Consider the following 25,184-nt stretch of genomic DNA (forward strand, 5'->3'; position numbering starts at 1 on the left):
AAGGCAGATGGTCCCAGGCACATTCCTCCCTCCTTTCACACCCAAAGAGATACATCAAAGTGTAGAAGAACAAAGCAGAGGATACACATCACAGAATGCAGATATTACCCCCTCCCAACAGAGTAATGTCTCCCCCTTCCCAAAAGAATGGCAGTGTCACGATAAGGAAGTAAGGAGCCTCAAATGCCTGCCCCCAAAAGAAGGAGAAATCCATCATGAGGATCAGAAAATAATAAAATGGAGAGACAAAACCTAGGGGATCTATCATGGGTTCTTGTGAACCCATTCATTGTGGGATGCTTAGAGGTATTTTCAGGCATGAGCCCATGATTTTCTTAATTTCAAAGTGTTGCTAACCCTCAACCATGATGGTGCTGGGGGAGTTACTGGCCCTAAAGGCGAGGTTATTTCAGGCTATAGGAGGCTGCAGGGTGCAGGGTGGATTTGCCTTAAGGCATTGGGGAGTTCCAACTCCATTGTGACCAGGTTTATAAGGTGTTTGTTTGGGAAGGGTCCTATAAATTTTGGGCCCAATTTTTAGAGGGTTGTAGGAATTGCAGGAATCTAGCAAATAGGCTGCTCTAGCCTTATCTAAAGACTTTCTAACAACTGGTGAAGTATTCTGCAGCTGATTTATCCATTCCTTAAAGGAAAGGATTGTGGGTTTGTTGGTTGGCACTTCAGGCATTGGGTTGAACTCTTGTTCTGTGGCCACTTGAAAAGGAGTGAACCCAGTGCTGGAGTGAACAGTGTTATTATAAGCTACTTCAGCAAATGGTAGGAGGTCAGTTCCATTGTCCTGCTGGTAGTTGATAAAGCATCTCAGGTACTGTTCCAGAGCCAAGTTTGTTCATTCTGTCCCACCATTCGTTTGAGGATGATTACTAGAACTCAGCCCCTGATCTGTTTCCAGGAGGTCCAAAAATGCCTTCCAGAACTTTGAAGTAAATTTGACCTCTGTCGGAAATTATGCGATGTGGGGCTCCATGTAGGTGATCGATATGGTAGATAACAGTTTTGCTAGAGTCTTTGTTTTCAGAATCTTTGTGGAAGGAATGAAGTGGACCTGTTTTGAAAGTAAGTCTTTCCCCACCCAGATAATGGTGTTCCCTGTGCTTTCTGGCAGCTCTATCATAAAATCCATAGAAATCTCTCTCTAGGGTGCTGAAGGGACTGCGACTGGCTGCCAGAGGCTGGGCATTTCCCCCGGAGCCTCCATTTTCCTGCTGCACATGTAGGGCAGCTTGCCACATAGTCCTCAATGTCTTTTTTGATAGAAGGCCACAAAAATGTCTCTTTAACAGGTGTAGAGTCTTTACAAACCCTGCCAACTTTGAGTCATGGCATGTCTACATAGTCTTTAGTACTTCTGGCTAGCAGGGACGTACAGCTTCCCTCCTACCCAAGTTAGCTCCTCCAGAATGGAAGAGAGATTTTAATGGCTAAAAAACCATCTGTCCTTTTCTAGAGCTTGTTTAAAGGCTAGGGTGATAGTGTTGACCAGTGGTGGGGTGCCTTTCGATTGTTCCCTTGTGATTATTGGGGCTAACTGCTGTGCTGGGAGCAGAGGCTTGATTATTTCAGGCTTTACACTGTTATATTGTGGCATCTTTGATAGGGCATCCGTCAGGAAATTTTTTCCTCCTGGTAAATAGCAGAGGGTAAAATTGAAATGCTGGAAGTGTTGGACCCACTGAGCTTGCTTGGGAGACAACTTCCTTGGGGTTTTCAATGCTTCTAGTTTTTTGTGATCAGTCCAAGCTTGGAAAGGGATTTTGTTCCCTTCTAGAAAATGCCTCCAAGCGAGGAGGATGCACCTTACTCCATAGACTTCCTTTTCCCACACCTCCCAGTGTTGTTCAGTCTCTCCTAAGTTTTTTCAAAGTATATGCACAGGGCTGCAGTTGGCCCTTTTTGTTTTCCTGGAGCAGCACCACACCTACAGCCACATCACTAGCATCACCCTGAATGTTAAATGGTTTCTCTGGGTCTAGGTGTCTCAGTAACAGCTTTGCAGAAAAAAGCTTAAATTTTCAAATGTGCCTTGGCATTCCATAGTCCACTTTAATGGGTAGCTAGGTTTCGGTTTATCTACTCTTTTGGTTTTCAACAAGTTCATAATGGAAAGTGCAAGCTGTGCAAAAGAAAGAATGAACTGCCTATAGAAATTGGCAAAGCCCAAGAAGTTTTGCAGATGTTCCCTGGAGTGTAGGGTTTCCCACTATAAAATGGCTCATACTTTCTCTGGGCCCATTTCCACCCCCTCGTGCGAGATCCAGTAGCCTAGGTAGTTGATCTTTTCTATGTGAAATTCATACTTCTAAAGTTTGGCATACAGCTTGTTAGTGTGGAATTTGTTAGGACCACTCTGACTAATTTTACATGCTCAGCTTTCATTTCGGTATAGATTAATATATCGTTTAGGTACACCAAAACTCCTTCATGCAGGTGGACATGTAGCACTTTTTTTTATCAGTTGTATAAACACTGCAGAGGCTCCTTGTAATCCAATTAAGAGCACCTTAAATTGAAAGCAAGCCAGGGGGTCAGTTAAAAGCAGTTTTCCATTCACCTCCTTCTTTAATTCTGACCCAGTAATAAGCCTCCTGTAAATCCACTTTGGAAAACACCTTCCCCTTAAAGAGGTGGGCAAGCATGTCATGGTTCCAATGAATGAGACAAACAAAACAAATTGCAGGCATATTATTTATCTAAAAAGTCTTAGTAATGAAACGAAACATCGGCACTCATGGAGGGATGCCAGAATCTGAAATCCCCTCCCTCCAAACCCATCGTAACACACACACAATCCCCACCCTTATCTACACGTCATAAATCACATTATCCAATTAGTTTTACATATGAAGTATCTCCTCCCATTCTGTATGCAGGCTTTCTAATCTTCTCAAAATAGTCATTAGAAAATTCCCTCCCTTCAAGATTCAAAGTGAAGCAGTTTAAACAAAAGGCTGTCTCTTATATTGTCAACGTAAAAACATGTCAATGTTTGCAGCATTGACATCTTTCATGAGAGGTAAGGGGTACACATTTTCCATGCATACCGCATTCAGACCCCTGTAATTGACACAGAGACGAAGAGACCCATCTTTCTTCTTCTGCAACAGTACTGGGGCTGCCACCCTGGGTCTGGCCATCTGGATGAAATCTGAACCAAGTTTTTATCTATGAACTGATGCAGTTCATCTATTTCCCAGGGAGTTGTGCAGTACAGTTTAGGCTTTGGCAGTTTGGCTCCTGGGACAATCTTAATGATACAATCTGTGGATTGGTAAGGAGGGAGTTCATCTGAGTCCCTCTCACTGAACACTTCATCCAAATTGTGGTAGTCTTTGGGTATACCTCTCAGCCACTCGCTCTTTGATGCAGACGCTGTTTCACAATTTGATCCCCTTGTTTGTAAGGTGGTTTTTCTGTTCCTTTGTGAACCTTAAATGCCTCTTTCTCCAGTCAACCCACAAGTTCCACTTTTAAAACCAAGCCAGCACTAAGACAAGGGGCCATTCCTTTCCAGGTGCCACTATGAAGGTTAAAGTCTCCGAGTGGCTTCCCAGGTGTCTAATGGCGAAAGTGTTTGGGACACCTCATGTGGTGGACCCGTTCAGTTGGCAGAATGCAACTGGGTTCTTTAGTCTCCTCAGGTGGACCCCCAGTTTTCCCACTAGGGTGAGGCTTATCAAGCATCTAATACATCCTGAATCTAGTAAGGCCTTTAGGGCTACTTTCTTCCCCATGCCTGGGTTTAACATTTCTATGGGCATGGTTACTCATGCGATCAGCCCACTTACCAGGGGGTCATCATCATAGTTGTTGTCGAATGTCCCTGGTTCTTTCTCCAGTGTGGTCAGAGTTCCCCCTCCTGGCTCCATGATCTCTGCACTTAGGACCATGTCTTTGGAGTGTTGGGAAGGCTTGATCTATTTCCTCCAATGGTTGGTCTCCTTTCTTCATGGGGGTTTTTGTGTGGCATTCCATAGCCTAATGGCCTTCCTTGCCACATTTGAAACAGGCAGTTGAGCGGGACAGTACTGTCATTGGTCTTGCTGCCTCCCTTTTCCTTTCTGGTGGGGATCACCTCCATGTTTTGCCTGAGCAGTACTGGTTCTGTGTTTGGTCAATCTCTGATTCTTCAGCCAAGGTGCATCAGTCATGGAGGTAGATGGGCCTCTTTGGGCAATGCAGACATGATACAATGCAGACATGATACATAAGCCCATCTTTTAAGCAGCTCACTAGGATATCTTCCAGCCAGCTGAGGCAGCACGCCAGTTTCTGGGCTCCCCTTCTGCCAGTCCCCTGGGCATTTACCCCAATTGGGGTGACCCAAGGTGGAGTAGCTGGGGTGGTTGCTGCCCTTCCTGCAGAAGCAGCAGCACCTGCCAATGTCTCTGGGGTAGGGAACTTTCTCCCCCTGCATGTAGGTTCCTCCACCCATTACTCACTCTTTTCCTCGCAGCCACTGGCTTCCTGCACCTTCAGGTTCTGGAAGGCTTCCATCATGAAATGTACGGCAAGTTTCATGAGCTGGTTGGCTTGGCTCAGCTCTTCCCTTAGCTCATTATCAGCATAGAGTAGTTCCATCTCTCACTTCCAGCCCGGCTTCCTGCTGCCATGGGTGATAGTGATCCTCTGGGTCCTCCCTTCCTCTTTTCCACATGCCAATGGACCATCTTGGTTTCAATGGTTCTTCCATGGTGGCAGCTTACTCTGTCCACTCAGAGGAGCTCTCATCAGGATGAGACTTCATGGAGGTTTCTGCCCAGCACTCAGCCTCCTCCTGCTCATTTCCATGGTGGAACGTCGTGTGCATGGTCCACCACATTAGGGCTGTTTTCTCTCCAGGTTGACCACTTTTCAGATCTTGCCAAATGTAATATCCTGCCTCAGCTAGTACTCCCAAGACAGCAGAATTCTTGAAACTGGCATTGTTTCAAAAGGAACTTTTATTGAGAGATAGTGAAAGCAGAAAGTCAAGGCAAGATCTGAATGTTTCCTGTGTGAAATATTATATGAAAACCTGTCTTTTCAAAACCCCTCCCAATTGCCTAACTGCTCAGTCCATTTCCACCCAATCTGCAGGTGCAAAGTTGTTATGGGAATGGAAGTAAGAGGAGCGATAAAGTGCTGTTCCCAGGCATTGTATCCTCTCTTCCCAAAGCAGAGATAAGTCAGTTGGCCCCAGGCACATTCCTCCTCCCTTTCATACCCAAAGAAATACATCAAAGTGTAGAAGAACAAAGCAGATGATACGCATCACAGAACCCAGATATTCTCCCCTCCCAACAGAGTAATGCCTCCCCCTCCCAAGAGAATGGTAGTGTCTCGATAAGCAACTGTGGGGCCTGACACTTCTCTTGAAAACTGTAGTGATGGAGTATTCACAGCTTCGGAGGTAAGCCACTGATTAATTGTTGTCAATGTGAGGAAATTTGTCAGTTCTAGGTTGGATCTCTCTTTACTGATTTTCTGCCCATTACTTCTTATCCTGCTCTCAGGTCTTTTGGAGAAAAGGTTGACCTCATCTTCTTATGACAGTCTCTCAACCTCTGAACAATTTTGGTGAGTGGTTCTGAGATCAAGTTTGCCAGCTCCTTCAGACCCTGAGATGTAATCCATCTGTTCCTGATGATTTGAACTTTTTTCCTTTTGCCTAAATGTACATAAAAAGAATGAATTATGCATTCTCTCTGCCACCTGTAATTTCATCTTTGTAAGTAAGAATTAAGTCCAGTATAGCTGACCCTCTAATTCCCTCCTCTACATTTTGAATGACAAAGTTATCAGCTAGGCCAGGGGTGTCAAAATCAATTTCATTGAGGGCCGCATCAGCATTGCGGTTGCCCTCAGGGGCCTGGGTGGGTGTGGCCTACTGGGTAGGCGTGGCTGGAGTGCATATGGCCTACTGGGTGGGCGTGGCCAGCTGTACATCATTTGTGTCAAGGGTGCCTATGGGGGCCTGGGCAGGAGTGGGACAGATCTGAGGGTCTCTGGCAGAAGGAGATGGGATCAGGGAAGTGCCAAGGCATGGTCCCCTGGAAGAGCCTCACTGTTCCTCTCAGGCCATATGGGGAGGGGGCTGGACAGTGGCACAGAGGTCAAATGCTCAGCCCAGCCCTCAAGCACCTGCAGCACTAAGCCTAGACCCACTTCCCCAAGGGGGTGCCCAGCTGTATTTACCTCCTCAAGGTTGCTGCTGCTGTGCTTGCTCTCCTTAGCCAGGTTGCTCATGATGGGTAGGAGGGCAAAATCAAGAGGGAGGCCCACTCCCTCTCCATGTGAGGAGACCTGGTTTTGTATCCAAAGCTTCCTTAGCAATAGGATGGGAGACCCCAAAGGATAGGCCAGGAGGAGGGGGCAAGGGGATGCTGAAAGGGCAGCAGGGCAGGACTAAGGTCGGACTTCCCTCAGACCCTCCCTTTCCTTTCCTTTCCTTTCCTTTCCTTTCCTTTCCTTTCCTTTCCTTTCCTTTCCTTTCCTTTCCTTTCCTTTCCTTTCCTTTCCTTTCCTTTCCTTTCCCTTCCTCCCTTCCTTCCTTCCTTCCTTCCTTCCTTCCTTCCTTCCTTCCTTCCTTCCTTCCTTCCTTCCTTCCTTCGAACAGAGTGGTGGAAAAATATTTGAGATGAGGGAGGGAGAAAAACAGGCAAGAAACACAGCTGGGGAAGTGTCATCCTTTGTGAGGAATGAAGAAATGCACCATCGCCTGGAAGTGACTAGCACATGGCCCTCGCCTACTTCACATATCCGGCTTGGTGGGCTCTGTGGGAGGAGTTGCCATGAGAAGCGTGAGAGTCGATGTTACCTGTGTAATGCTGCCCAGCCTGCCTGGTTTTGGCAGGCAGCGGGGTGTTCTCCTCACAGTGCCGAGAGGCTGAGCCAGGTGGCATGAATCTGAAGAGAAGCACAACACTGCCCAGCCCCTAGCCTGCCCGAAGTAGGCAGGGCCATGTGCTGGCCACTTCCAGGCAATGGTGCATTTCTTCATTCCTCACAAAGGGTGTTTAATTTTCTACTTGCTTTAGAGTTTGTCTCCCAATAGATATCAAGTAGTTTAAATCCTTTATTACTAGTGTGGTGTGTCTTTAACTGATCTTGTTAGATGTTTTGTGCCAGCCATTGGCAGTTCCCCAAAAAGGTCATCAGATGGGAGCAAAGAGGCTTCTTTGCTTCCACTGATGAGCCAAGGGTCTCGGACCCGACAGCCCCATTGGTGAGAGAGTTTTATGGTCAGGGAGGGACCAAGACCCCCAAAAAATACCTCTGCATGAGGGACTGCTCTTTGTTCTAACTCTGCTTCTACCTCTACTCCTAGCTCTTAGTCCTTCTCTTGTTTTAGTTATGTAATGCTAGCTTGTTTTATTTTATTTCTCTCTCACATGCAGGCATGAATGCTTTCATGCCAAGTATCTCTTTCTCTTTGATCTATCATTGAATAAAGCTAATATGATTGCATCTCTGCGTGATGCCTTCACTTGGAAGCACCTTTAACGATTCATCGTGAGATCACCTCACAGATCTCAAAAAAATTCATCTATTTTCTCTGGTTGTGTAGTCTGTAGCATGCACCTAGGGCAAAGTCATTCTTTTCCCCTTTGTATTAACCCATTCAAAAAGGTTTTCGTCCTTGGTTTATGCATTTCTATAGAGGTGTAGTGATTTTCTACATATAAGGCAACTCCAGCTCCTCTTTTGTTAAGTATGTTTCTTTTGAACAATTTATATCCTTCCAGCAGCATATTCCATTCATAAGTTTCATTTCCCCCACCACCAAATTTTTGATAATGGTAATAATATCATACCTGCCTCTCTTGTACTAGAATTTCAATTTTGCCCTGTTTATTCCTCATGTTTTCAGCATTACTGTATAGCCGAGGTTTTTTTTCATCAGGTCAATAACTTTCTCTAGGATCCAGTCTGAGTGTGGTGCATAACTTCCTTTCTCTTCACTAATGTGCAGGGATTTCTTCCTTCCTCTTTGCTAATGTGCAGGGATTTCTCTATCTCTTGCTTCCATTTGGGTTGTTGGCTTCCCACTCGCTTTTTTCCCAACGCCATCGACCACCAAAGTTTGTGGTCATGCGTCTCCACCACCTCTTCCCCTGAGGAGTATGACACTTCAGATCCCGATAGCTGGTGGGATCTCAGTGGGGGGGGGGAAGGCTCCCTTTCCATAGGGCTTTCTTCCTTCCCTGCCTCATCGTTCGGTATTGTATTTTTTGCCAAGTCCCCCAGTAAGGCTCTTCCTTCCAGGTTGACTATAAATGCAGATCCTGTCTTATGTCAGGACCTACTTCACCCACATCTTAAGAAAGCAGGACTCTTGGAGACAGTTTCTTCCAAGCAGGAACTTTTACTAAGAAATAGAAGATAACAGACATAATAGAAGGGATCTGAGGGATTCCCTTACAGATCAATATTTTTAAAGTCTCCCCAAGCATACCCCACCCCACAGTTCATCTGGGCAGTTCTAGACCAGCCAATCTCCAGGTGGTAAGTCCATCGTGGGAAAGGAAAGAAAACATCAATCTGGTTCTGTTTGCAGCACAATCATTCCACAGCTCTTCATACCTCCTTTGGAGAAATAAACCAGATCCCGGAGGTTTGTGTCTCTTCCCCCATCCCTTTTCTTAGCTGCACAGTAAGGGAGAAAAAGTTCAGAGAGATGCATAGTATAGAAAGCAATTTGTTACATTGTAATGGATAGCAGACACAAAGGTGAATAAACAAAAGGTTACATTTAATGGAGGAAGTGAAAGCAAAAATCCCGCATGCCTATCCCCTATCCCCCTTGGGAATATGGCAGAATCCAGGGGAAGGTGAGATTTGGTTTTAGCTCAGAGGAGATAGTTAGAAATGAAATATAAATGGATTCTGACAATAAGTTTGATAAGATGATGGTGGAATATGTTAATATATTCTTTGAATTTTTAGACTTCCCTCTTTAGTCAGTGTCCAAAGGGGACAGTATAGTGCTATACAACACATTTCTTTAGAAAATTGTGATGATTTAGTAATCCATATGTAACTGCACAGCATGAAAAGCTTAGATAAGCTAGAATGCACCAGCAAGTGACACTGATCTATGGGCTCAAGGGATAAGTCCCTTGATATACCAGTGAAGCATTTTCCTGCCAACTTGGCAGACACTCCACTGATCCATAGCAGAGATCTAATGCTATTAACCAAACTGTATAGAAACATCTGTCACTTTGATAGATCAATTCCTGACACAACAACAGGGAAGCTGCTGTTTACTTTTGTGCAAACATAAGAGAAGCTCCCAGTTGCATGGCACATGTGTTCCTTGCAATTCAATAAAAGTATAAGCACAGTCACTAATTTTACTTATGTATGAATCAATATTATATTTGAGAATAGATATCAAATTTATATGGTTTTATTTTGTCTGTGCAGTTTAAACAAAATGGGCTAAATCGCATTTGTTCTTTAAAGGAATTTACTATCCATTTCTAATAGTGCAATAATAATTTATCTCTCTCTCTCCCTGCCTCCCTCCCTTACTCTCTCACACACATATTTATCATAACAATATTTATTTAACCAGATCTTTTATTAACCTCTCTATAATTGTTTTCCAAATACTTTTTGAATATTTCAAATATTGTTGGCCTGAAAGGAAAAAAAAAATGAAAGAAGTAAAATTTTTAAAGGGGACAATTTTCAAGAAGGAATGGGTTCATGCCTTAAATGTTCCTGTCTCACCTATTTCTCTTGGTAATGGTTCCCCAATTTTGCCTTACTAGTCCCTACCATCAGAGATAAGAGCAAGTGAGGAAAAATATTGTAGAAACGGCTTTTAAGTTAAGATTACAGGTTGAAAAGAAAACTAAGTTAATTTAGATCTTTTCTTCATTAAAATTATGTCTGCTGATAATTGGTAAAATAATTAAAATATCTGCCAGAGTAACATAATTCTCTGTTTATGTTTATTATTATTATTTAGCTATTAGATATTTTAGTGAGGGAATACCACACTGGAGGTGACTACTAGACCAGTGATTCCCAAGGTATGAGCCGCAGCCCAGGACCCAGCCATGGGATCTTGACCAGTGGGCAGTAGAAATGGCTGGCCCATGTGGATGTGTTGGTATGCATTTCCCACTCAAGCTAGTGCCCGCAGCCCTGTTTGCACATGCACATGGGTGCGAATGGGACTGCTAGTGTGGGGCAGGTGTCTCCAGCCCATTTGCGCATGTGCGGGTGGGGCTGCTAGCTGACACAGAGTGTGTGTGGCCATTCGAACATGCACATGGCACCAGCACATGCTGCATGCACCAACGGGGCTGCTAGTGCCATGCCAATCTGTGTGACCTTCTGTGTGCACATGCACATGCACCAATTTTAATGCTGCTCTCCTTCCCTCCGGTCTGCGAGCCCAGAAAAGTTGGAGACCTCTGTACTAGACTGATAGCAATATGACTCATGGCTACCTCTCTCTATATCCCCCTTGCTTCCCCCACCCAATTCTTAATCTCATATTACTATATCTTCACTTTTTATTCTGTTTTTTATCTTTATTGTTTCATTACTTTGATATGTTTACACTTCTTTTCATTTCTCCATTTTTTACTTTTGTAAATCACCCAGAATCCTTGGTGAGATGGGCAGCGAATAAATTTAAGAAACAAACAAACAAATTCTCCTTTCTATCAGAAAGTTTAACTTTTTCTTCTTGCAGTGCAGTTTCTCTCAAAAAAGCACTATATAATGATGATGCAGAATAGGTTCAACATATAAAAGGAGATCCACTAGAGGGAAGTTGCTACCACCAACTCAAGTATCCACAGGTATGGATGTGAAAAAAATTGTTTCATTAAATAAAGTAAAAAACCTCTTAGTTTTTACTATATGGTGCAATTGTCAGGAATCCAATAGAGAATCCTATGAAGGATTGTTTCATATTCTTTCTTTCTAGAAACTGTATGGAGGGAGGAACAAGAATAATGGAAACTATCTGTCAGAATCCATTTATATTTCATTTCTAACTGTCTCTTCTGTGCAAAACCCAAATCTAATCCCTCCACTGGATTCTGCCATTCCCAAGGAGGAGAGGGAAGAAGCATGGGGTTTTATTGCTTTCACTTCCTTCCTTGAATGTATTCTGCCTGCCTGCTATCCATCACAATATAATCAATTGCTAGGCATTCCCTCTTATCTTATGGGCAGCTAGGAAAGTGGGTGGAAAAAGGAAGGAATGTAATTCTCCAAAATCTGGTCTGCTTCTCCGGATGAAGCATGGGGGTAGAAATGATTCTGCTGCGAACGGACTGTTATTTCTCCTCCCCCACGGTGGGCTTACCACCTGGGCTTGGCTGATCTGGAACTGACCAAATGAACTGTGGGGTGGGGTTTGCTTGGGGACACTTTAAAAATATCAATCTGTGAGGGGATTCCTCAGGTCCTGTCTATTATGCCTATTATCTCCTATTTTTCAGTAAAAGTTCCTGCTTGAAAAACCTTGTCTTCTTGAGATATGGGCTGAAGTGGGTTTTGACACTATCTCTATGGAATTATGTCAAGCACATTTTTTTTATTGTGAAGTCTACCATATTTTTTGTTTGCAAGGCAGAATGTATACACATAATTATATAGGCAGATTTCCTAAGGTTTACTAAGCAGCTGAGACATACCAACAGAAACAATAACATTAAAATAATGTAAATAAAATAAATCAATAATTTATTTATAGTCTCAGACCAATAAAACACAAGGATACAGAATAGAAATAGAATAGAATAAGGTAGAAAATGTAAAATGTTTCAAATAGTATAAATCTTTCACTTTTTATAAAAAATAATCCAGTAAAACTCTACTGAGTTTGCATGTCAGATTAAATTTATGTAACACAGTAGGTAGAAAGCTAGCAAACCATATTAGTCTTTGCATGAATTCCCTGTGAAAAATTCATGCTGCATATAAAAATATAAAATAAAAGGGAGGTAGAACATAAGACACTTCTCCCAGATACTAGCAATTCAATTATTAGCAACCTCTTTGCACTCTGTTACCTTATGCCAAAATTGATATTTTCTCATCTTTTGGGGTTTTTTAATTCTTAAAATCAAGCATCTTAAAATGACAGGATAAGACAGAAAAATACACACATAACACAAACTTTAGAAATACAATAATATAAAAGTGATTATAGAAATAAATAAATGTAAATTTAATCTTTTAAGGACACAATGAATGGGAATACAGGTAGTCTTCAACTTCTGAGCACAATTGAGCTCAAAATTTCTATTTATATATATATATATATAAATTTATATATATATATATTATTGAAATCATCCACAACTACATCATAACAATACATCACAGTGCTTATTGAAATTCTTTTAAAGAAAATACAAAATGTAATAATAAACATTCTAATGATTTAGACAAGTTGCTGTTACATTGTATAATTAATCCTTCTTGTAACCATCCCTTTTTGTCAACCATTCATACCACGGTCTCCAAGATAAATAATAATCTGTATCCCCCTTATCTTTCAACAGCATGGTCAAACAGTCCAATTCCGCACAATCAATATATTTCTTGATTAACGGATCCTCGGGAGGACTAACAGAATTCTTCCAATATTGAGCACGTAATATCTGTGCCACCGTTAACAAATGCGACATCAAATACCATGCAGATCTGTTCAGATTGTCTGGTTTTAAGCCTAACAAAAACGTCTCAGGAGTCAATTTAACAGAATGTCCTAAATCTCATTCAACCATATATGAAGCTGATGCCAATACTTCCTCGCTTCGCCACAGGTCCACCTCTGGTGGTAATAGGTGCCCTCTCTTTCTCCACACTTCCAACACACTGGGGACACACCCAAAAACATTTTACCCAATCTAGCTGGAGGGAGATGCCAACGAAACATCATCTTATAAACGTTCTCCTTATACGCAGTAGATTTCATTAGCCTAACATTTTCTCCCAAATGGACTGCCAATTATCACGGTCAATTTGGTAACCCAGATTCCTTTCCCAGGCAACCCTAAAGCCCTCTTTAAGCTCATTTAACCCATCCATATCCAATAGTAAGGATTAACATTTTGCCAGCAACTTCTCACTTTTCCCGAAAAGAATCTTATCGAATCCTTGAGCTTCTCTAGTAATCCCTGGCACCATTCCCTCCTTCATAAACCGACTGCGAAGCTGCATATACGCCCACCAATCTACCTGCATACCCTGTTCCTGCAATTGTGATTTAGATTTTAATTCTCCATTTGAATGCAGTAATTCTTTATAAATCACCCTTTTTTCTGGGTTAAACACATTAGGGTAGGTCAATGCTTCCATTGGCAACAGCCAATACGGTGTCCTCATATAAAACTTCTTCCTAAGTAACGACCAAGCCCCTAATAGTATATTACGCAAATAATGCCTAATAAAATATTTTGGAGGGCTTCCTGACTCCCGCCACAAACGAGCATGCCACCCTTGGGATAGATCATGTCCCTCTAATGCTAACAACTGCCTATTTTGGAGAGTCATCCACTCCCTTATCCAAACTAACAATGCTGCAACATAATAATACTTCCAATTAGGGAGCCCAAGTTCTCCCTCTGCCTTTGGTCCTTGCATTATCTTAGCTTTAACCCGAGGTTTTTTATTTGCCCAAACAAATTTAGAAACAAGTCTCTCCAAGTTCTTAAAAAACGAATTGTCTAACTTCACAGGAGCTGTTTGAAAAAGAAAGAGAAATCTCGACAAAACCTGCATCTTTATTAATGCTATTCTATCAAATAGAGACAGGGATAATTTGTTCTACTTCTCCAAGTCCTTGGATATTTGTACCAATAATTTTTGATAGTTATTTTCTTTAATTGAGGAGCACCATTCTGTCAGCCAGATTCCAAGATACTTTACCTTACATTCCACCTGCAGCCCCAACTTGCCTTGCAACTCCAACCTTTGCGCTATCGTCATATTCTTTACCATAACTTTTGTTTTTTCTCTGTTGATCTGTAACCCTGCCACCTCTCCATACTCCTCCAACGTCTCCAAGAGATGCTTACCCGAATTTATAGGTTCTTCAAGAATAAACACTAAACCATCCGCGAACGCCTGGACTTTATATTCTTGTTCTTTTATCCTCAACCCTTTAACTTTTGGGTCTCCTCTCAAGGCTCTCAAAAATGGCTCCAAAGATAAAATAAATAACAAGGGAGACATAGGACAGCCTTGCCTCGTTCCTCTCGCTATTTTCACCTCTTCTGATTCCTCTCCATTATTCAAAATTTTGGCAGTTTGCTCCTTATAAATCACCTGGAATGCATTCAAAAACCTTGGACCAAAATCCATGTACCTCAATAACTAATTTAGATACCTCCAATTCACCTTGTCAAATGCCTTTTGGGCATCAAGGAATACCAATGCTAACTGGCTCTTCGAGCTCTCGGGCCCAGACTGAGGAGAAATTTTTAATTTGGGGTTCTTTTTAATTGAGTACAGGGTCAATTTAATATTTTTTAATTTGGGTTCTTAATTTTTGTATTTTGGATTTTTAATTCCCTGTAAACCGCCCTGAGTCCTCAGGAAATAGGGCGGTATACAAATATAACTAAATAAACTGTTTATCAGGTTGGGCCTCAAAATACTCTAGCACATCAATTATAATTCTCAAATTATCCCTAATCTGCCTAGATGGCAAAAAGCCATTTTGGTCACTATGAATAAAGCTACTCAAAAATCTTTTAAGTCTCCCAGCCATGATAGAAGCAAATATAATCTGTATTTAAAAGGGAGATAGGTATATAATTCTTGATTTGTGAGTGATCAGTGCCTTCTTTAGGAATTAATGTAATATAGGCTTCGGACCAAGATTTGGGAACTACAGATTCTTCTAAAACTGCATTAAATAGATCTTTCAAACATTTCACCAAAGTCTCTGAGAGCAATTTATAAATTTTGGCAGGCAAGCCATCAGTCCCTGGAGTCTTACCCGTCTTTTGACTCCTAATCACACTTTCTATCTCCCCCTCTGTTATCTCTTCATTTAAAAGCTCCCTCATGTCTTGTGGGACTACAGGGGGATCCACATAAGTCAGATAGTCCAAGATCTTATTCTCCTGTATCTCTTCTACAAAGTATAGGCGTGAAAAAAAAATCTTGTGCAATTCTCTTCTTTCCATCCATATCTACTCTAATCTCTCCTGTCTCATCTTGTAGTTGATCAATAAACCTTTTCTCTTTCTCTTCCTTCAACTGGTAAGTCAACCAACACCCTGCTTTGTTAGCGTGCTCAAAATGGTGCTGTCTGACACTTCAAAATTTCTGGGCCAAATCAACCTGTTTCTAGTAGCGTAATCTGATGTCTAATTCTATCAACCTTCTCTCCCAAACTTCCATCTAATGTTGTAAGTCCCCTTCTGCTTCTCTTAATTTCTCTACCCACTCCTTCCTTTCCTGTAATTTAACCTTTTTCTTTCTTGCAATAAATTTAATTGCCACCCCATGCATATAAGCTTTCTCCATATCCCAAAGGATTTGTTACGACGTCTCCCCATTATCGTTCTCCCTAAAAAAAGCTCCATCTCTCTCTTAATTAACTGCTGGAATTCTATGTCTAATATTGTTACATCAAGGGTCCACCTTCTCCTTTTCCCAATCTTACCTTCACCCCATACCACCACTATGGGGTTGTGATCAGCCCATAAATTAGTCTGTATTTCCACAGTGGCTAGAGATCTTATCTCAGCCATCATCCACATCATGTCCAAGCGCGACCAAGATCTATGCCTTGTAGAAAAGAAGTAAATTGCTTTCCATTTGGGTTCAACTCCCACCAGGCATCTCGAAGGCCAAGCTCCTTCCTCATCTCGTCACATATTTTGGGAAGTATCCGCCTATCTGTCAGCCACCTAACCCCTTGTTCCTGATCACAATTATAGCCCATCTCCTTATTTATAATCCCATTGAAATCACCTATTATGCAAATTTGATCATACTGCAAATCTACCAACCTATAATACAGCCTTTCATAAAATTGCTTTTGGGCTCCATTCGGGGTATATATCCCCACCAACAGTGTCCTGTGACAACCAATCTCAACTTCAATCATTAGGATTCTCCCATCTTCACCTTGATAAATTAATTTTGCTTTCAGATACTGTTTAACATAAAAAACCACTCCCCTTTGGTTTTTATCTGCTAAGGCCACAAATAAATTACCTAATTTTGGACAATCCAAAACAGTTTCATGTTGTTTTTTAATGTGCACTTCCTGGAGACACACTATATCCACACCCGACTTTAACAATTTCGAAAAAACCATTTCCTTTTGACTGGCAAGCTCAAACCATTAACATTAACTGAAAGTAAACATACATCGCCCATTTTCATTTCTTCCGCCATTCTTGCCCTGGTGGTCTGTCTAGTCACTCTCTGATACTTCTCCTCTTCCTCTTTGTCTCCCTCGCTCCCCACATCATCCACCCTTCCCCCTGTCGCACCAACTTCTGATTCCTTCACTCCCATTTCATACCTAGACTCCATTCCCGAAGGTTTGATCTCATTAGCTAAAAAAACCTGTGCATCTTGGGGGGTGTCCAACCAAATTCTCTTGCCTTGCCAGGTCAACAAGAGACCATCAGGAACTAGCCACTTATATCGTACGTCTAATCTTCTAAGTTCGGATGTCAGTGCCAAATATTTCTGCCTTCTCTCTTTGACCCTACGGGATAATTGTCTTAACACAGTGATTTGCTTCCCAGCATGAGAGAAGGTCTGGCTTCTAGACTTTTGGTACACTTCATCCCTGAGCACCTTTTTACTAAATCTAACATATATTTCTTTTGGAAGTTTAAATTTCCTAGTATAGGAAGTGTACACCCGAAAGCATTCGTCAATATCTATGTGTACCATTTCAACCTCTCTTTGTAACATCTCCACCACAATTCCTGAGATCACTTCAAGCAAATTTTCACCAGATTCCTCGCCAATATTCTGAAACCTCAAGAGAAATGCAGATCTTTCCATATCCAATTTAATAATTTCATCTTCCATCTCCCTGTTAATTACTATTTGCTTAAGCTCAACCCTTTCTACTTTCCCTTCCACTTTTTGAATCTTGGTTGCTGATTCTTGAATTTTCCCATCATGCTCCTCCAAAGTTGCCCATATCTCCTTAAATTGAGTATTTAATTGCTGTATCTCACCTCTCATATCCCCCACTTCATTTTTTAAATCCGCTAAATCCTTTGCCATAGATTCCTGATTCCGTACCATCATTTCCTGCATAGAATATAATAAATTTTGAATCCCCTGGAGGGATGGAGCCTTCTCAGTCGCCATACTTTCAATCACTCTATGTGGTGTAGGAGGCGTTGTGAAACCCTTTTTTGGTTTAACTGCTGCAGAGGAACTCGACATTTCCATAAGGCCTCCAAACCCTTTTAAAAAGTTATATGCTACCCACACCCAATATAGTAATCCCCCTTTTCCCCCCTTTTCTTTCCTTTTCCTTTGTGCCATTTTACAACCTTTCTTGCCACAGTTGTTAAATGAATCACTACAGTTGTTAAGTTAGTAACATGGGGTGAATCTAGCTATAAATTTGATTGTCAGAAGGTTGTAAAAGATTATTAGATGTTCCTGGGACACTGCAACTGTCATAAATACATGCCAATTGCCAAACATCTAAATTTTGATCACATGACCATAGGGATGCTGCAGTGGTCATAAGCATGAAAAATGGTCATTAGTAACTTTTTTCATTGCCATTGTGACTTTGAACTGCCACGAAATGAATGGTTGTTAAGTTGAGGACTTATAAAACAAAAACCATAACCATGAAGTTGTTCTTATCTATAAAAATATGAAAAATAAATGGCATTTTCTACAATTTCCTTATACAAACTTTTTTCCTTGTGGAACAAAGCTGAATAGTTCATAGTAAAAACAGAGAAACTTTCCATTCTTGAACATAGCATTTCAACATAAACAATATTTCCAATTCAATCTGTTTATTATTTCACTATACAATCTAAGTATGTGTGAATTAAATAATCTAATACATAATTAGTAAAAATCAAGTTCAAACCTTTCTCCGATGAGACGGCACAATGAAAAAGGTTTCAATATTATGCTTCTTTAAGAAACTGTTCCTTTCATAGCCATATCCGGGCTCCACCTCATAGTCGCCATTTAGGCACTCTAATGTGGTCTTTGTTACATGCACTTTCCTAAGTACAAATAAAAAACAGTTGTTTAATACTATGATCCATTAGCTTTCTTTATAGAATTCAGTCTGAATCTTCTTTCTTGGTACATAAAGATCAGCCCTTGTCAGAACCCATCCCAATCAACATCTTAGGAAAGAAGAACTCTTGGAGATGAGATTGTCCAAACAGGAACTTTTACTAAAACATGGTTGACAGTGGATAATATAGACAGGATCTGGAAAGTGTCTCATAGATCGATACTTTTAAAGTATCCCCAAGTAAAAACCCCTCCCCTAAGTCCAGATCAGTCAAGGTTCAGGTGTCAAAACCCTTCGTGGGAAAGGAGAAACACCAGTACATTTGCAACATTGTTACTTCTTCCCCTTCACAATCCAGTTGGAGATGCAAATCAGAATTCCCCCTCTTCCTCTTTCTTTGTTCTTCTTAGTTCAAAGGGTTTCTTCCCTGGTCTTTTGTGATGGCCTCCAGGCAGGCTGAGTAAAGAAACCTTGCATCTAAGGGATAGAGATGGCTCTTAACAACCCTGGCTTCTCTTCCCCTCCTTGAAAATGGTAGAATCCACTAAGGTGGTGAGATTTAGATTTGCACAGTTAAAAATGAAATATAAATGGATTCTGACAGCCCTTCCATTTTATCCTAAAAAGATTTTCTTTTCAAACCCAAACTGAGTGTAGACCAAACACAAAAAGTAAAGACAATGGAGAATAAAATTAGTAGACTCTGGAAAAGAAGAAGTGATGGAAGGATAAGCTTCACAAAATTTGGATTCCTCATCCTTTTAAAATAAAAAAATGGAATATATATATATACTCAATGCAGAATATTAATGGATCCAATCCAATTCAAAGCAGAAAAAAGTTTTCCGTTATTTGAGGAAATTAAATCTAGAAGAAATGCACATTAAAATAAAATATAAAATATTTGGTTAATAAAATATTAAGAGAGGAATTTATCTTAATGGGACTAAACAACAGAAATGAATTTGTCTTATACGTAAAATCTCAGCTTAAACTTAAATTTGTAATATGAGATGAATATGGTAGATTTGTAGCAATAAAAGTGGATGGAAAGGGATAAAGATAATGGTAGTAGGAATTTATGTACCAAATGAAGACAAATCAAAATTTCTTGAATATTTTCTGAATGAATTAATATCATTTACTTATGAAAATTGGTATCAGCTTGGTGACTGGAATGGAGTAACTTTTCTGACTTGACAGAAGATCAAATAAAGGGTAAAACTCTCACAAGATAAATTAATGCAAGTCTTTTGTAAGTTGATGGACAATTTAACTTTGGTTGGCTTGATACAAAGGTTCAAAAATAGATTGGCAAGAGTCTATACCTTATTACAGAAAGGACCCAAATTATCAGAGAGATATATTATTATGCTTCTATATGCAGATGATGCAGCAATTCTCTCAAGGATACCCATTGGATTCAAGAACTCCAAATACCTTCATACATTACTGTAAAGAGAACCACTTTGAAACCAACTATTCTAAAACTAATAATGGCATTTACAAATTGCCATAAAAAGCCTACCTGCGTTATTAATATTCCATTGAGCAAGTGCAATGCTTCTTATGTAGGATCCAATGTGGGTTGGTCACTGGAACCTGAGGTTTTGTCTTCCAGGTTTTCGGACTTGTGATGGAGCCCATCTTCAGGGAACTTCTCTTCAGCAGAGTGTGTAGTATTTAAATAGTGCTGTCAAGCTATGAAGATTGCTTGCACTAAGATAGCTATGCTGCTTCTAGCTTGCCAACAGTTACAAGTGGGAGGGGAGCTTATGGAATGTACAGGTGTTTTCTATCCATATGGGAAGCAAAGTCACAGAAGAGATGTTATGGTGAGCAGAGACTTTCTTCTCAACTGCCTGAAGAATAATTGGACAATGTGACCTAAACTGTCAGAGAGGAGAGGGAAGGTTTTATTCTTTTAATTATCTTTCTGGCACCAAGTTGCCAGAGCTGATTTTCTATTCATCAGTGCCAATATGCTGTACTCAATAAAGTTTTGCATTACAGATTGGAATGTCTCAGCTGTGCTTGCTTTGTTGGGATCATCAGTCAGAACCTTGACACTAAATCAGCTCTCATTTAAATCCAATTCTAACTAAGGGGTCCTGAGCCCCTATGTCCCAAATTGCCAACTCCACAGTGGTTGTGAAGAGTCAGGGAAAGATTCCAGAGATGGAGTAACCAGCAAAAGCTGGGATGGGGTCAACAGGCAGGATCCTAACTGGAGCTGTGAGCAACTCTAGGACCTAGCTAGCTTCGACGTGCCCTAAAGTGAAAGGAAGGTGGAAGGAGCCAGTGCCAATGCAGGGGTGATGACAGCCTTCAACCAGCCAAATCTGGAAGGATGGCAAGAAGGAGCGTGCAAGGTGTCCAAAGAATTCTCCTTGATCCTACCCCAGGGCTAAATTCATCTGAGAGCCGAGATGCTGGGAGTGGACAGCCTCGGAGTGGGGAGAGCCGATGGAATGGAGGTACTTGCCTCCATGAGGCAGCCAGTCAGTCAAGCAGCTGAGACAGAAATTCAGCAGTCTGGACGTGTAAGGAGGAGGACTGGCCTGGAGGCTACATCTACCCCTTTAGCAGTGATCTGATCAGCCTTCAACATCAGCGCCAGCGCTGTGATGACTCAGGGCATAGCACAGAGGCAATGCAGTCAGCTGGCAATTCAAACTGCCCTTTAATTGCTCCAAATTTTCCCCAAATGCTCCCACATTTCTGGCAAGCCTTGAAACAAAGGAAAACACACACATCTTCAGCCGCCTCTGGCTGCAAGTAGTTTCACATACAGTCTAATTAGGAGAAAAATTTACTCAAGGCCACAGAGATAACAAGGAATGACACACACATCATAAACCTAACGAGTCTGTGTGAATACAAGCTTGGCTGAGCAGTTTCAGAAGAGAAGTCAAAATACAGTCTGATGTCTTTGAACATCCAAGCAATGTTGTCAGTCAGTCCAATGGTCAGAGCTTCCGGGTTTCCAAGCAGAAGTCACAGAACAAGAGATCAGTAACAACACACAAAACTCCAAGGAATCAGGGTTTGTTCCTGACAAATGCCTCTCCCCACAGTGTCTCCTTAAATCTCAGTCTCCAGGTGTGCCTTGTGGAGAGGGGGAATGCTCTCCTCCCGATTAATTGAGCCTGCCTTCATAGTTCCCTCCTTCTCTCCACTCTCTGTGCTCTAGGATTAGGTGAGGGTAGCCCTTGCTCATTGTCTGAACTCTGTCTCTCCTGTTCATCCTGTCCCAACCCTGAAGGGCCATGGCTTGCCTTGGCCTGCTCTTCCCCACATTCCTCTGAAGCCACAGACACCTGTCTCTTGACCTTCATAGGGTCCCATTCCACCTCATTTTCCTCCACAGATTCAGGCTCTGATGGAGGCATGACAGCACCCTTGCCCCAAATCCCACTGAGAGTAGCGGCAGCCAAGGCTGGGGTAATAGCTAGCCCCCAGTTGATGACTTCTCCCCAGCCTGGCCCCTGTCTGGGCCTCAGGGCCCATGGTCCTTGAAAAGCAGCAACCACAGCGCCTGAGATGGCTGGTCCACAGCCACTACTGTATGTATTTCCCTATGGCATGAGATGGCTGCTGGGATATTGGAGTGTCCCAAGGTTTCCACCACTCCCTCTCATCAAGGCCACCTTTAATGGCAACCTGGAAAAGTTGGTGTTCTTCCTGAATCAAATCTGGTCGCACCTGGACTGACTTGGAGAAGCTTTATGCTGATGATGTGGCTCATGTGGCCAACCTCGAAGAGAAAGAGGCAGAATGGGTGACAGTTCTCCATCACAAAGGAGCCCCCAAGCTGGGTGATCCTGAGCCATTTTGGGAGAGCTCAGGGCCCAGTTTGGTGATACCACTCAGACACAATGCACAGAGGATGAGGTTCGCAATATAAGGATAGGAAGCAAGCCCGTGGCAGAGTACACCAGAGAGTTCAGGAGGATCACAGGAAGATTGAGGCATTGGCCAGAGCAACTCCTTGTCACTGCACGTTTTTTTTGTTCGTCAGAAAAGTTCATTTCTAACTGTATATTTCCCCTGCTGTCTGCACCTGTTGTGATAACTTATCTGGTAACCATAGTGAATCCCATATGACTAGTTATGTTATGGTTTCAGTCTGTTTAGTGTGCATGTCTAGAAAAAGTTCCCACAGTTTTTTCACTTTGCTGTTACTGTTTGTTACGTTAGGATGTAGTTAGCTAGCTCTCTTTATAATATATATATTTAGTTTTTATATTTTAGTTTTTATATTTTTATAATTAAAAGGTATTTAGTAAGATTATGCATCGTGTTTTATTTCCTTCCTTCATGCACATCATGCATTCTCTGAAGCACGGTCCTTCGCCCTCTACTAAGGTGGTTTTTACCTTAACATTTTGGTATCGAGGATGGTTTGATTTATGTTTTATAGATGCATGTTTCTGCGGCTGTTATCAGTTAGTTAGTGCTAGCGAGGCAGAGGTGATTAACTGCTGAAACATGTCAGAAAGGAAGCCACGGCTGAAAAGGAGTCTGTCTGTGGGGCATCTTCCTTCAACTTTAAGAACTCCGATTGCTTCAGCCACACGCCTTGGAGAAGACGCACCTGCTCCTGTCGACGATGCAAGGTCAGTCACTCCTTTTTCTATTTTTCCAAGCTCCCTGGCAGCTGCTTTTGAAAATGTTCACACTCCAGGGGCTCAAAATGACTTTCAAAGGCTTGGAGCGAAACCTAAAGTTCAGCCGAAGAAAATTCCTTCTGCTCCTTCAAGCCCCAAGAAAACTATGCGAGATAGGGCTATGCAAGGCTACTGTGAACAAATTGGGGTTTTTGAAAAGCATTTGCAGCAGGCAAAGGAATATGTGTCAATGGTTCAGCATTATGAGAGGTGTTATGAGCAAGAACCGGCCATATTGCCACACCCACAAGAAGAAGCCATATTGCCTCCTTCTTTCCCAAAGCCAAAGTTACGCCCATCATTGAGTGTCATGCAAGACGAATGGGAACCGGAGGCTCCAATGTCACATGATTATGGGCTGTCCCAAAGGCCATACAGAGCCACAGTGATGCCTGAAGCAAATGTTATAGCACCATCTACTGGTGAAGCTGCATTAAGACATGAATTGGAGCTCTCACTTTCGCAACTGTCCATGCAGGAATCTTTGCTCAGAGATACAAGATTTCTGCCGTTATCTGAGGCTCCAGCCCCTGATGGTGCTAGGATTCCTGTTACTATTGCTTCTCCTGTTAATATTGCTTCTATGCAAGCCCCTCTACCTGGCAGAACACAGCCATATTTAACCCACATGCAATTGCCACCAGGTTCTTATATGCGAAGGCCAGTGTCATCTGCAGGTTATGCTACTGCACCAGCCCCAGTGCCAGCGCCTCCTGCTGGCCAGGGTAGAATAGCAGCTCAAAGACAGTCACAGCCAGCACCAAGACTACCGGCAGCTTCAATGCAACTGCCGCATGTCCAGGCACAGGCACAGACGCCACTGGTGCCCCCTGCAGGTTATGGTCGGATTGCACAACCTGCACAGCCAGTACCTCAATTGTATATCCCTCATCAAACACCTTCCATTGTACCACTGGCTGGTGATTCAAAATTAAAGAAGTCAGGACAGAATTACAGGGCATGGGTCAGTGAGGTTGGCCTTTTGTTACGCAGAGAAGGTACTCACATGATGGTGTTTAATCCTCCTGCCCAGCCATGGACTCCTGACATATGGGACTTGGATAATAGAGCATGCACAACATTATTGATGTCAATGGACACTGAATTGCAGCTCACGTTTTCACAAGATGCAACTGCCCAACAAATTTGCATTCAGTTAGAGACATGTTATCGGCCTACATCAATTGAGTCAACATGTTTACTTTTGTCTGAGTTCCATGGTTCCAGATTAAAACCTGGTGAACATATTGGAGCACATTTGACTAAAATGAAAGGTATTAGAAAAGAACTGGGTGAAAAAGGCTATCCTATTGATGATTTTCAAATGATCAGCATTATCATCAATTCTTTGAATCATGAGTGGAAAGATGCTATTTCCAAGATCAATCAAGTGCCTATTGCTCAACGCACAGTGGATCATGTACGCAGAATTTTAACCGAAGAGGCACTTATGCAAGCTGCACCACATTTAAGGGAACCACTTGCATCAAGAGCTTCAGCGAGGCGTGCCTTCCGTGGAAGGACCTACGTTCCAAGGATGCCAAGATGCTACATCTGCAATTGTGTGGGACATGCCACCCGGGATTGTCCCCAATGGTTTCCAGTGCCCGCCACGTACCAGCCCAGAGGAACAGATTCCAGAGGAGGCAGAGGTAGAGGCGGACGACAAGGTCGTGGTCGTGGTTCCAAGCGTGATCCACAAGCTCCACTTGTCACATTGGTTGTGACCAACGATCCACAGCCTCAACCAGAGTATGACAGATGACTTCTTTGGACTTTGGACAGCGGAGCAGCATTACATGTTACCTACAGAAAAGAGCTTTACACAGAGATGCACGAGCCTGAACCTGAACTTCGTGAACTTTACTCTTTTTCCAATCATCCTGTTCAGGTCATGGGAAAAGGAACTGTTTATATTGAAGAGCTCGGTGCTCTCATTCCAAATGTTTACTATGTTCCGTCTGCCAGTAGTAATTTGCTTAGTCAGAGTCATTTGTCTAGGTTTTCTCATTTTCAGGTCCACCATCTTGAAAAAGCAAGTTATATAGTCAAAGATGGAGATATTGTTGCTGAAACCATGTTGATTGGTGGTGTTTATTACTTAAAACCAAAGTCTAAGCAGCAAGAGCAGGCAAGTATACACGTTCCAAAAAGCACAGGCCCAGAGAGAGACGTCCCAGAGAGAGATCCTGTTGCTACTCCAAAGGTTCCTAATAATGATAAAAATACAAAAAAGACACAGGTTGCTCACAGCAAGCCTGGGGTTCCTGATA

General features: G+C 42.1%; 1 protein-coding gene across 1 annotated transcript in view; it reads right to left on the reverse strand.

Annotated features, from left to right (window-relative positions):
* ADCY1 (adenylate cyclase 1) overlaps positions 1-25,184 on the reverse strand; it is a gene marked incomplete at its 5' end in the record, with an annotated part of 504,540 nt that overhangs the window by 118,198 nt on the left and 361,158 nt on the right. Inside the window, one exon of the mRNA XM_083378277.1 lies at positions 18,083-18,224. Coding sequence (XP_083234403.1) covers positions 18,083-18,224 — 142 coding nt within the window. The remainder of the gene's footprint in view (positions 1-18,082; positions 18,225-25,184) is intronic.

Source organism: Vipera ursinii (genome assembly GCF_947247035.1).
Source record: "Vipera ursinii genome assembly, chromosome: Z".
In the NCBI taxonomy this organism is placed as follows: domain Eukaryota; kingdom Metazoa; phylum Chordata; class Lepidosauria; order Squamata; family Viperidae; genus Vipera; species Vipera ursinii.